The sequence below is a fragment of the Peromyscus leucopus genome, chromosome 6, assembly GCF_004664715.2.
Source record: "Peromyscus leucopus breed LL Stock chromosome 6, UCI_PerLeu_2.1, whole genome shotgun sequence".
NCBI classification, from domain to species: Eukaryota; Metazoa; Chordata; class Mammalia; order Rodentia; family Cricetidae; genus Peromyscus; species Peromyscus leucopus.
In genome coordinates, this window is record NC_051068.1 from 117,746,766 (window position 1) to 117,759,380 (window position 12,615).

Consider the following 12,615-nt stretch of genomic DNA (forward strand, 5'->3'; position numbering starts at 1 on the left):
TTCCTAGCACCCACATGGCAGCGCACAATAATCTGTAACTCCATTTCCAGGTGATCCGATCTCCTCTTTTGGCTTCTGTGGGAACCAGGGATACACACAATACCCAGACATATATGTAGACAAAACACCCATACACATAAAATAAAATAATTACAAAGAAATAGAATTAGATTTTATGTTCTTCAGAGAAATGGTCCCTGTAGAGCAATGGGGTAGTCTTTAAAACAGGGAGAAGAGGGAGCTGGAGAGATGGCTCAGAGGTTAAAAGCACTGACTGCTCTTCCAGAGGTCCTGAGTTCAATTCCCAGCAACCACATGGTGGCTCACAACCATCTGTAATGAGATCTGGCCCCCTCTTCTGTTTACATAATAAATAAATAAATCTTAAAAAAAAAAAAACAAAAACAGGGAGAAGAGGCAAACTCAGGCCCATGGATACCCTGCTAAGTTAGTATCAATCATGACTCTGATAGGCAAGTAAAAAATCCTTGGTTAAAATACCACCTAAAATTGATTGCTGGGTGGACTATAAGAAGGAATGAGATCTGTCATGGTGATTTAGCTTATATGAGGTTCAGTTTATATATACATCTACATAGTTTAATTTTATTTAAAAATTTAACTTTATTATTTGCGAGTGTGTGCACTCAGGCACACATGTGTATACCCAAAGCTTGAACTCAAGTCCTCAGATTTGGTGGCAAGAACCTTTATGTACTAAGCCATCTCATTCACTCTAAAGTTTTCTTTTTAAAGCTTAATTTTCTGTGTTTTCAAGGAGATGCTGTTAATCTTTAATCCTCAAGGAACGGACCAAATGAGAAGAAAGCAAAGACATAGTTGGTGAACTGAAACAGTGTTTTATTGCAATCACAAAGCACCAACTCACCAAGGCATGGACAAGCATCGCTCAGTAAATGTCTCTTTGAACAGAGATGTAGCAAGTCCACTTTTTCAAATTCTGAAAGACAAGTACTCAAACCAGGGACCAAACACAGCAGAGGACAATTAAAAAAATATTACAGAATCATGGAGGGATATATATGCATATATAAAAATATTCTGTGCTATTAACAAAGCTTTGGGATCTATTAACTCTTGACAAATTGCTTCAGAAAGAATTATAAATACAAACCATAAAGTAAAAAACAAAAACAAACAAACAAAACCCCCAAAGCCCCTAAATGCTTTCTCAGCAACAAGGAACCAACATAAGCAGGAAATATTCTTTCCCCTGTGACAGTGAGTTGATTACAAGGATGTCTCCAGTGCAAAGCAAGCTTCTCTTCTCAGAGAGAGTTCCGCTCCTGAAGGGAGCCTGGTGCATGTTTGATTCACACACAGCACAGCACATCCCTGTGAAACCTTAACAAGGTCAAGTGGAGAACCCTCTAGAAAAAAAGGTGTTGGCAATTCCATCCATGGAGCGTACATCTAGGAGCAGAGCAATTTATGGGAGACAGCACTCCCTCACTCATCTCCCTCCCCACAGAGTTCTGTTTGTACTCATTTCTACGTCTATAACCCAGACCACTCATTCCACATCCATCCTCCCTTTTAAGGAGTTGATGGAAAACAATCTATGCTGAAACAAAGAAAATCCTGTGATTTCAAAGTCCCTGAGGAGAGGGGTACCTAAGAGTCAATGACAAATTGGTGTGACAAGGACAACCATCGCTTGTCCATTCTGTCTTTGCTCCTCCAGGCTGAGTCAGGCCAGCCAACGGATTGCCTAGACTATCCAGTAGGATAACACTTTGTTGGATTGAAATTCTTTACGTATACACATGTCTGTATTCTGTTTGTGAAGTCTCACAACACGAAACTAAATTACATCACTGTGAATCCTGTTCTGAGGACTGAGACCTCGATTTCACTTTACTAGGAAGAGCTGTTCTTTAAATGCTTGGTCTGAAGAGGTTTTACATGATACTCATAGATTTTCAGAGCAGGCCCCAGTTTCAACTGCAGCCCTGTCAGCACGTCATTTCTCGTCATCAAGAGCAGGGATTTTCCATCAATTTCCTAGAATGGAAAGAGAGGAAAACCAGTGTGTGAGCAAGCACAGCACCTCTTGGTAATGAACATCAAGGGAAGGGTGAAGACGGACAGGAGTTACAACACTCCTCTCCAGCTAAACACTACTGTAATGGTGTCAAAGAATCTTCATTGTATCTTCCATCTTCTATTTCAAAGCATCTTCTGTGTTGAGATTAAACACAATCTATAGCTGATCTTGTTTTCAAGATCCTATCACAAATCTTAAGAAACCCACGGGCAAGTTTAAAATAGTATGTATCTACCTCGGAGATCAGAGAAGTTCCTTCTAAAAGGGATAAGGACATGTTCCGCCCATGAAACAGATTAAAATTTGCTAGAATTCTCTATATGCTTAAGTTCCCAAACCAGTCTATAAATTACAACAGGCAGAGATTACCATCCTTAATTTATAGGTAAAGCAAGGATTGAGCAAGAAGTTTACTGGCTTGGCACAAAAAGAATTAGAGAAGAGAGGCATGGGATTTGAAAGCTTGTCTGTCCACAGCCTTTGTCTCCTTTCCTTCTGTCTCCTCATCTCCCCTCCGAAGGAAACCAGGGCTTTAAGGGCATCAGCATGGGGACCGGCACGCTACCCCAAAACCCTCTGCTCAATACCACAATTAAATGTTTGTTATCTAGATGGCCTAACTGAGTAGACTCAAAGCTTTCTGGAAATCTTGCTAATTACAGTAGTGGGCAACAGTAAGCATGGCTCCCCCTTTGAAAGAGACTCCCCTCTTGTCCTCCCTCAACCTGAAAACCACCGGCTTAACACACCGCTGCTCCCTACCGCGCTTCCTCTCAACAGATCAAGAACAAGGCTGTGAAGGTTAGGACCCTGCCAGCTGCCAACCCCTGTCCCCTTGCACTTGAGAGCCTATCCCTTGGGTCTGTGGGTACTCTGGAGACTACAAGGGGGGAAATCAAAATGGGCTTCTAACAAAAGAGAGGAAAATGGTCAGAACGGAGAGGGTACTTGGAATTTATGGAAAGCAAACTCCGAGAACGCTGGCTGTGACCATGCTTTTGTTATTGTTTATGGAAGAAATTGTATGTCTCTTAAGGCAGAGCCCAAACTTGAGGAGACTTGGGTCAGCTGTGCTGAAGAGTTCTGTTCATAATTTTGCCTGAACACTCCTGGACCAACCTCGGCTGATGAGACAAGGGGACATTTCAGTGACCACATAAAACTGTGGCCCTGTTTACTCCATGCCCCAGGGAAGCCATTGCTCCCCACTCTCACGGACCTTGCCAGGCTGTGGAGAAAATATGTTGAACTCTGAGAGTGCAGAGAAACGGCACCAGGTCAAGGGGGCTAGAGAATTTCCCACTCTGCGCCCTTGCTCCTGTCTCCCCCGGGAGATGGAGGAACGCGGGCTTCCAACGATTCCACAAGGCCTTCCTGCATGCACTCCGTGAGCTACAAGTGACACACCTCCTTGTCAGGCTCACTTCCACTGCTCTCCACAGCAGCTCATTTTACTTGTCAGCCACCCATCATGAAACAGCAGAACAAGGAATTGCTTCTGGCTGCCTCACAGTGTTTCTGATTTCGGGAAACATTTTTCGGCTACTAAAACATCTCATGCTGATTCGGGAGAGACAACCACCAGACACAAACAAGCAGCTGCTTCAAGGGCAGTTGGAAATTACTCACAAACATGGGAAGTGACCAGTACTAAAGCTTATAGCTTAATCTCCCCGCCTCCTTCTCTCCCTCCCTCTCTCTCCCCTCTCCTGATCACTTAGTGATCAAGACTGACAATCAATTATACTGTAAGAGTCTGAGTTGCCTGTTAACCATTTTGAGGTGAACTTGCTTGAGAGGAGTTGTTGTCCCCAAAGAATCCCCAGGAGCAGAGCAGAGGGCACTCTGTGACCACAGCATTCTAAGATTTGGTGGCCTCAGGGCTCAGCCTCCGCTCTGGGTGAGATGAACTCAGACTTGGGAAGCCTAAGGAGCCGAGCCCTGCCCGCTCCATGTTCCCTTAGCAGTGTCTGCTCAGACATGACCCTCTATGCCCCAAACAGGCACCTCTGCGTTCAGATCCTGTTTGCATTTCTGCACAAGCAAACTGCCTTTACTAACTGAAAGTGAATTATGGAAAGAAGAAATCAGCGCTGGCCAAACAGCCCTCTGCAGCTCAGCATTGCTGCCAAGTGTGTCTGTGAAAATGCTGAGATTTGGATTTGACTTGAGACAAAATGGGAAATCATGTTTTATGTTCCCATTTGATGATTTCCCTTTGTCCCTCAGGCACACTGCCGTTCACCTCAGAGCAGTGGGCAGAAGGATCCCTCTGGAGACACTCACTGTGCAAGTGTTGAAATGTTCTGTCATCTACACACACAGCTTTCCCCTTTAACCTGACTCTAGCAGCTCAGACCTAGGAGGGCAGAAGGCAGTACTAGGCGGCTGTGAGCATATGGCCAGGCAGGCAGCAATCTGAATCCTATTACCACAACCTAGGGGGCAGGCAAGCACAGGCAATCATTTAGCAACCAGGGATTCTATTCGGTTGAGCCATGTCCACATCCCTCTTCTAATGCATTTGGTAGCAAGACACCCCTATCTGTGGGTACTAGGCACACATGCCCTTTTCTGAATAGTGCACATGTTAGCAACCTTAGACCCCCCGGCTGCACTGAGCTAAATACACACCCTGTTCCAAACAGTGGGATGTTTCTCCTCCCCTTAGCAAATGGTGGGCACGAAAAGAAACCAGCTCCTTCTGAGTCCAAGTCTACCCTTTGCTTCCTTCCTGCATCTTGCCAGAAGGATGTAAGTGTATTCCCACTAGGGGAGAAAATTCACCAAGATTAAAATTTTCAAGAACTGCATAAAACATTTGCCTCATCAAAATCTCACTCATGGGAAAGTCCCTTGATTAAAAGAGCTAATAATTTGTTATTTAACTTCCATAATAGATTATAATTGCAAATGAAACCCAATTTTTGCTAACTAGCATTGACTGGAAACTGTAGACTTCATCAGTAGCTTTTCTAAGGAGGAACTCACCCGGATCCCAGCAGTTTATTAATATAGATTGGAGGGGTGAAATGCAACCAACAGACTCTGGCTCAGCAGAACAAACAAACACCCGAGATTTGTAAATACATCACAATTAAAGCGAGAACAAAGATATAATCCACTCCCTTGGATTTCTGTGTTAATGGACAAGCATTTTCTAGCTTCACTGTGCTACAGTGTTCCTGTCTTCATATATAAGCAAACTCCAAATCCCTGTTGTGCCAGACTGCTAAAACATTTGTCTACTTAGGAAATTCTAGCAAGTTCTGATACACTCATGCAAGGTGTGCAGAGGGTAGGTCTGAATTTCCAATAGCAAGGCTCCAGATTTATAAATCAAGGGGACAGAGTAGCTACTACATCACTGAGGATTGGGTAGGGCTGCGGCATGTTACTCTTATTTCTTCAAGCCTCATTTCCTCATCTGTAAGATGGGGAGGCAGCTACTAGACTGCTTGCAGGAGAATTCAGAGATAACAATTCAAGATATCTACTGAGCAGCCAATACATACATACATACATACATACATACACACATACATATATACATATACATACACACACACATACATACACATATCTCCTTAACCCATGGACCTTTCACTCTCTCTGTCAGCATTAATCTATGTGTAGATAACCCATTGAATTAGACTTGATCATGATATGAACCATAGGAAATGCATGTGGAGAGAGGTGAGATGGGAATAGAGAAAGAGACATAGAAAAACGGGCTAGGGAAAGAAAAGGAAGAGTCACCAAGGAGGCAGCACTGGGTGGTAAGCAGCAGGGGGGACATCCGTGGAAGGGCACTGGGATTCTGCCTTTCATGTGCTGTGTCTGTCCCCCAACCCGAGTGAGAGCACAGGCTGGAAGGTCAGCGCTGCTCCTCACTGGTCTTCTGTACAAACATCTGGCCCATGACTCCCCTCCACAGCGAGGAGAGCTTTGGGCTAGGCCGGCCTCTGTCTCTGCCACTCAACCCTCAGATCCCAACCGTCTTTGATGGGCATCAAGACACACATATTGCATTTGCAACTCCTGGTGAAGAATAAAATGGCAGTTCCTTACCAATCACGTGAAGGATTCCGATGCAACAGGCGTTCATTCTCTATTTTCATTGGTCCTCTCATGTTCTCTACAACTTTCTTTGTGACAACTCTCTTACCATTCACTATCCAGCTACAAGTGGTGACCAGTCTGAACTTTCCCATTCCATGGCTTACATATGGTACATGTGTCTCAGAGGCACAAGGACTCAATTTTGATCCTAGGGACATGAAAGTAGAAAATCCTGTGTCCATGATGGGGGTGACACTAAAGAAGGGGGGAGAGGCTCTTCTGGACTGAGCCATGGGACCAGTGAGCCAACAGTCTCCTGAAAAGAGGTCTTCATCTTCAGTGACCTTCTGGAAGGTGCAGCGTGGCCTCCGAAAGCACAGTTCTTCCTCCAAATGGGTTTTGTCTCTGGCATCACCTCTGAGTTCCACTTTGGTACGGCCATCACCCCTGATGTCTTCGCTGGTATGGCCATCACCTCTGATTTCTCCTCTGGTATGGCCATCACCTCTGATTTCTCCTCTGGTATGGCCATCACCTCTGATTTCTCCTCTGGTATGGCCATCACCTCTGATTTCTCCTCTGGTATGGCTATCACCTCTGATTTCTCCTCTGGTATGGCCATCACCTCTGATTTCTCCTCTGGTTCGGCTCCATCTGGACCTGTCATAGTCCTTTCGCTTCTTGGCATCAGATAAGACATGATAGGCTTCTGATACTTGTTTGAATCTCTCCTCTGCTGCTTCCTTGTCTCCTGGATTCTTGTCTGGGTGTATTTGCAGAGCCAACTGGTGGAAAGCCTTCTTGATATCAGAGGAGGAGGCATTCTGAGGCACCCCTAGTACTTTGTAATAATTCACCATGTTTCTTCAAACAGCCTTGCCCCACCAAGGGTTGAGATTTTGACAAATTTCCATATAACTTCAGAAAGGAAGATGTCAATCATTCAAGTTTACAGCTTTGAATGTCATCACATGGTTCTTGGAGTGAAGCCTCTTCTGGTGGAGAAATTCCTCTTTAGTGTGTGGGTCCTTCCCAGGCCACCATGCCCATGCTCTAGAGGCCTTTGCTGCTCATTGTGCAGGAGTGACTATGAGGTCATCACCTCAAGCCAGTGACCCCCAGAGTCTCAGCTGATGCTGTGTCTGCCTTGTTTTCATAGTGGGGGGACATCTGAGACAGATGTTACACAAACTGGAGAGATCTTATCTTACTCAAAGATAAACACATACACAGTAAATAAGAACACCGTGTCTTGTTAACTGAGAGAAACCATTTGTGTAGCTTAAAAATTATTTGCCTTGTTTGTAATAGCCACAAGTCAGCAGATGCAACATCCACTTTGGGTCACTGTGGGGGCCAACGCTTTTAGTGCCCTACTGGGTGTCACTGTGACTTTATTATTTTATTTATTTTTGGTTTTTCAGAGATAGGGTTTCGCTGGCCTGGAATGTGTATGGGTATTTTGCTGGCTGGCCTGGAATGTGTATGGGTATTTTGCTGGCTGGCCTGGAATGTGTATGGGTATTTTGCTGGCATATATGTCTGCACACCACTTGCATGCAGTGTCTGCAGAGGCCAAAAGAGGGTATCAGATCACTTGGAACCAGAGTACAGAGTTGTGAGCCAAAATGTGGGTTCTGGAATTGAACCTGGGTCCTCTGGAAGAGCAGGCAGTACTCAACTGCTGAGACAGGTTTTCAGCCCTTGCCCTTTGTTATTTAATATTTCCATTAGCATAATGGGGGTGATAGGCTGGGGGTTGTCTTAATTTTTGAAATTATATATACATTTCTGATTAAAGAAAAAAGAAAATTCATCAAGAAAGGAAACTGGGTCAGAGGCAAATTTAAGCAGGGTTTTTAATGGACACACGGAGGGAACAGAATCAGAAGTTTGACTCCTCATTCAGTATGTACTTCAGCTGATCTGTTAATGTGAACCTTTTGGAACTTTATCTCTGTATTTAAAAACTAAACTGAGTAGCAGTATCAGAACCACAAATACTATTTAGAATAAACAGCACCGGGGCTCCCGTGAAGTAAGGGATTCACTACCTGTCTTGATTCCTTTCTTGTTGCTGTGGCAAAATGCCCTCATAAAAGTGACTTTATTCTGGCCTACTGTTCAAGGTCTAGTCCACCATGGTGGGTGAGTTGAGACAGCAGAACTTGAAGTGGGTGATCACATGGCACCCATGGTCAGGAAGAAGACGGCAGGGACTACATGCTGATGCTCTCTCCTTGCTTCATGCTCTTCCCACCTCAGTCAACCTAAGCAAACAAGATCACCTCTGACAGGCACACCCTGAGACTTATCTCCCAGGTCATTCTAGGCTCTGTCAAGTTGACAATGGACATTAAGCATCCCACTGCCCATTTCACAAGACACACAACTTCACATTTCCCAGACTTCTTTGTAATTTGGCATGGCGTGCGACTGACTTATGGCCACTGAGATGTGAACCTCTTTCAGGCAGACCATGAAACCACATGCTTCCCACTCCCCCTCTTCCTCCTTCCACTGACAGCCACCAAGAATGACAGAGGTTCTATCCCCTGGACTTTTGAAATATATTGATGCAAATCATCTCCATCAACCACATCAGACTGTTGCTGTTTTCACCATCTGCCATGTTTTCACCTATTTGTGATAGTAATCGGCTACCTTTAGAACTGATTCCTGAAATGCCATCAGCTAGACAAGACCGACCTCTGAAGCACTAAATCCAACTGCTCTCTCTCCCTCTGCACTCTTCCAAATCACCCTCTCATTTCAACTCCGTGTTCTGCACTGTTCTTAGTCCCTTTCACAACCTCCTCTGTAACGCCCTTGGCTGATGTGCGGGCCATTCTTTCATTAACCCTCTAAAGCAGCCCTCGGAGACTAATAGCCCTCCTGTGCCCAGGCCACAAGCACCCAAGCCAGGGGGAGCCAGGGGGAGCCAGCAATTCTGCATCCATAGCCCCTAGACCCAGTGCTGCTGACATAACAGAATAAAACCATGAAGATGACACACTGCACAACCTCAGCTAGGTCGGTACAATGTAGAGACAGAATTGATTTGGGATCCTCTCCTTTCCATTCTCCTTGGTGGTCATTCTTAGCATTACCGGCCTTCTCTAGTTTCCGATTAAACCCCAGAAACTTTCTTCCTGTTTAGTTGAACGAAACAAACAAAAAGGGAAACCGTCAGGAAGTTCCTAAATGTCTCCCAAAGTCAGAGTGTATTGGATCCTCCAATGAAAAGAGTCAATGCGGGTTGATAAGGTAGGTCTAAACTATAACTGGGACTCCAAGGAAATCTGTGGTGTTAATTCAAAAGTCTGGAGAACTGAAAATGGTTGAGGTGGGGGGTGGTTGATGTTGCAAGTCCTGGTCGGCATCTGAAGGTCTGAGAACTAAGAACTAAGATGGCAGAAGACTGATAACCTCAGGCCACACAGGCAAACTCATTCTTCCTCCACATTCTGGTTTCCTTTCTGCGTCTGTGATAAAAATGTTCTGACTAAAAGCAACTTATGACAGGAAAGTGTATGTGGCTTACACTTCCAGGTCAGGGTCCGTCACTGAAGAAGTCGAAGCCAAAATCCAAGCAGTATAACTTGAAGCAGAAACCATGGAGGAAGGCTGCTTGGGGACTTGCTTACAGGCTCAGCTCACCTATTTCCTTGGACAGTCCAGGACTATCTGTGCAGAGAATGATACTGCCCACATGGGCGGGGCCCTCCTAAACAATTATGGCTCAAGACAGCCCCTCAGAGACATGTCCACAGACCAACCTGATAAAGACAATTACTCCATTGAGATTCATTTTTCAGCTGACCCCAGACTATGTAATGTTAACTAGGATACTCTACCTTAGTGTTCTGCTGGCGTCATCCTTGGCTTAGATGATGCCCACTCACACTGGTGAGATTATACTTCTTTAATGTACTGATTTAAACTTTAATCTCCTCCATGAACACTCTTGTAGATACACAAAACCATAGTGATGTTCCACCTATCTGGACATCCCTTAGTTTGGTCAAGTTAACACATAAAATTAATCATCACCCATGTCTCCAATGCAGTTTCCTATCTTGATCATTTCCTCATATTATTAAAATAAATTATTCAAAATTTTATTAACCAACTGAGCCATCATATATCATGGTTAAGATTACATTAGAAATTTTTATTGTATTAAAATTTATCTTATAGGTTAGTGAGATGGCTCAGCAGGTCAAGGCACTGTCCCCCAAACCTTGGTGACCTAGAATCCAAGTAAAGGTGGGTGGAGAGAACTGACTCCCTAATGTTTCCCAAAGGTTTCACAACTTCCCAAACAGTGCCACTAGCTTATGGCCAAGTGTTCAAATATAAGAACTGGGGATAGGCACCAATCCCAGCTATCATACTCATCTGTCCCTCAGATGTTGGATTTATGCCCCTCAGTGGATCCCCAGTACCTCTCTTTGCTAGGTGAGTCAATCTTTTTTCCATTCATCCCTTGCTTTTCAGCCCCATCTCCTGCCAATCTGCTCAACACCCCCAATACAAGTTTCTTGGAGTTGCCAAGACAACAAATGTTTCATGACTTGTGTTTGGCCCTTCCTCTGTGTGGAATATTCTGGACTTCCTTCAGAAGGTTCTCCTGACTGTGATGGTTTTAAGTGGCTTTATTAAAGTAATGTTTGTTGTTACTATTGCCTTAGTACTTTTGTCTTTATTTTAATGGGTGTTGTCACTAAACAAGTAAGTTGATGCTCCATGCCTGGCTCTCTCTCTGTTTCACAGATGTTTTCTTTGTTATTTTATTCTTAACAGCTGACTTGGGTGCTTTAGCTTATTCTGCGTAAATAAACATATTTTAAATATTTTTCATTACTAGTTTTGCCTTTAATTAATTCCCTTTGGCTACTTTCTGTTAACATTACTCTTTTGCTTTCATTGTAACTTAAAAAAAAAATCTTTTATGGCTGGGTAGTGGTGGCGCACTCCTTTAATCTCAGCACTCAGGTAGGCAGAAGCAGGTGGATCTCTGTGAGTTCAAGGCCAGCCTGCTTTACAGAGTGAATTCCAGGACAGCCATAGCTACATAGAGAAACCCTGTCTTAAAAAACCAAAAAAATTAAAAAAAAATCTTCCATGAACTGAAGGGAGTTGCCATATCCCCTATAAATTTATTATACTATAGAATATTTTAAGTGTTTCAGTGTTCACCCAACTGTTAAGAAATATCAAGCATCAGAGTACCTTGAATATTTTCAGTGCTGGTACTACAAAATGCTAGGGTAAATCAAGCTTTTTTCTAAGGTGTGAGGTTTGAATTGGCCTAACTCAGAGCTGAATTTGTCATGAAGCTAGAGAGACTCATTTTGCACTTGAACAATTTTGTACTCATAATTCTCTGACATATGTCAAAGCAGAGCTCCAGAGCTGGAGACACTTGAAGCTCCACAGAAGCTGGGCTTGTCCCTGGTCTAGTGGGCACCATGAATCTAGAGGTACTGCAGTCACATGACTTTGGACACTGAGCCCCTTGTGGTTATGATGGGCCTCCCACTTAGCAACTCCCTTCTGAGGTGGGTAGTGTATCTGACAACATGCAGCAACACAAATCTGTTCTTCATTAAGATGGCTTCTTCAAAAAGTTGATCAACGTTAGCAGCAATGAACCATCTGAAGAGAAAGTCCACTCTTCAGGTTTAAATTATAACTTAACCAGATGGGTATTTCAAGTAAGAGGCTGTTTTTTTTTTTTTTGTGGCTAAGGGAAAGGTAATGGAAGAAAGTTCATTGGCCACTTTGAGTTGCATGTTATTTTGTCATGATATTCTGAGGCGGAAAGTGATCTCAGAGATCCATAGTGTTCCAGAAATAAAATTACTGATGTCACTCACTCACTCATACAAACGGGAACTCTGCATGGTCTGAACCACACGACAGTGACTGAGTGTCAGCTGTCTCCTTACATTCTCTGAGTACACGAGAGTCAGAAAGATCGAGACAGAGAAGTGAAGTAACCAAAGAACACTTGGAAGGACTACCTTTGTGACCTGTGATCAGATCCAGTTTGAGTGACACAGACAATGCCACTGTCAAGACAGATGACATTGCTGAAACCAGAAAGTGTTGCTTATGTAGCCTTCAGAGTCTGACGAAGTGAACCCTTCACAATGTTCTGAGGTAGGTGGAGGTATTTTTGCTGAGATTAGTCAAAATAGTCTCTCAAAAGCTCTTAGGAAAGTAAAATTCTTGACATACTTTGATCCTAAAAACCAGGCAACCCATGTCCATGGGTGGGTAAACATCAGTTATTTTTCTAATCACTAAAAAAAAAATCACAGCCGGGCGTTGGTGGCGCATGCCTTTAATCCCAGCACTCGGGAGGCAGAGCCAGGCGGATCTCTGTGAGTTTGAGGCCAGCCTGGGCTACCAAGTGAGCTCCAGGAAAGGTGCAAAGCTACACAGAGAAACCCTGTCTCGAAAAAACCAACAACAAA

The 12,615-nt window shown here is 43.9% G+C and overlaps 2 protein-coding genes across 7 annotated transcripts in view; both read right to left on the reverse strand.

Moving 5' to 3' along the window:
- Window positions 1-844: 844 nt before the first annotated feature.
- LOC114698265 (dnaJ homolog subfamily B member 3-like) lies at window positions 845-7,455 on the reverse strand. Of its 2 annotated transcripts, XM_037207192.1 has the most exons (3): window positions 6,756-7,455; window positions 6,140-6,725; window positions 845-2,025 (listed from the first exon to the last, which is right to left on the reverse strand). In XM_037207192.1, exons 1-3 carry the CDS (start codon window positions 6,988-6,990, stop codon window positions 1,998-2,000), a joined length of 849 nt encoding a protein of 282 aa, XP_037063087.1. In that variant the 5' UTR covers window positions 6,991-7,455; the 3' UTR covers window positions 845-1,997. The 2 variants fall into 2 exon arrangements, with proteins under 2 accessions (XP_037063087.1, XP_037063086.1); XM_037207191.1 differs by having other exon boundaries at window positions 6,140-7,451.
- The window catches only part of Samd13 (sterile alpha motif domain containing 13), a 38,479-nt gene continuing 27,635 nt past the window's right edge, over window positions 1,772-12,615 (reverse strand). For all 5 annotated transcript variants that reach the window (XM_028876866.2, XM_028876865.2, XM_037207193.1 and 2 more), the window contains one exon: window positions 1,772-2,025. In XM_028876866.2, coding sequence (XP_028732699.1) covers window positions 1,882-2,025 — 144 coding nt within the window. In that variant the 3' untranslated portion in view covers window positions 1,772-1,881. The remainder of the gene's footprint in view (window positions 2,026-12,615) is intronic.

Bases quoted from the DNA above. Each gene is read 5' to 3' on its own strand.
- LOC114698265 (XM_037207191.1), bottom strand. From the start codon at position 6,990: ATGGTGAATTATTACAAAGTACTAGGGGTGCCTCAGAATGCCTCCTCC. The intron at 2,026-6,139 runs GTAAGGAACTGC...TTTCCATTCTAG, and splicing joins CGGAATCCTTCACGTGATTG to GAAATTGATGGAAAATCCCT.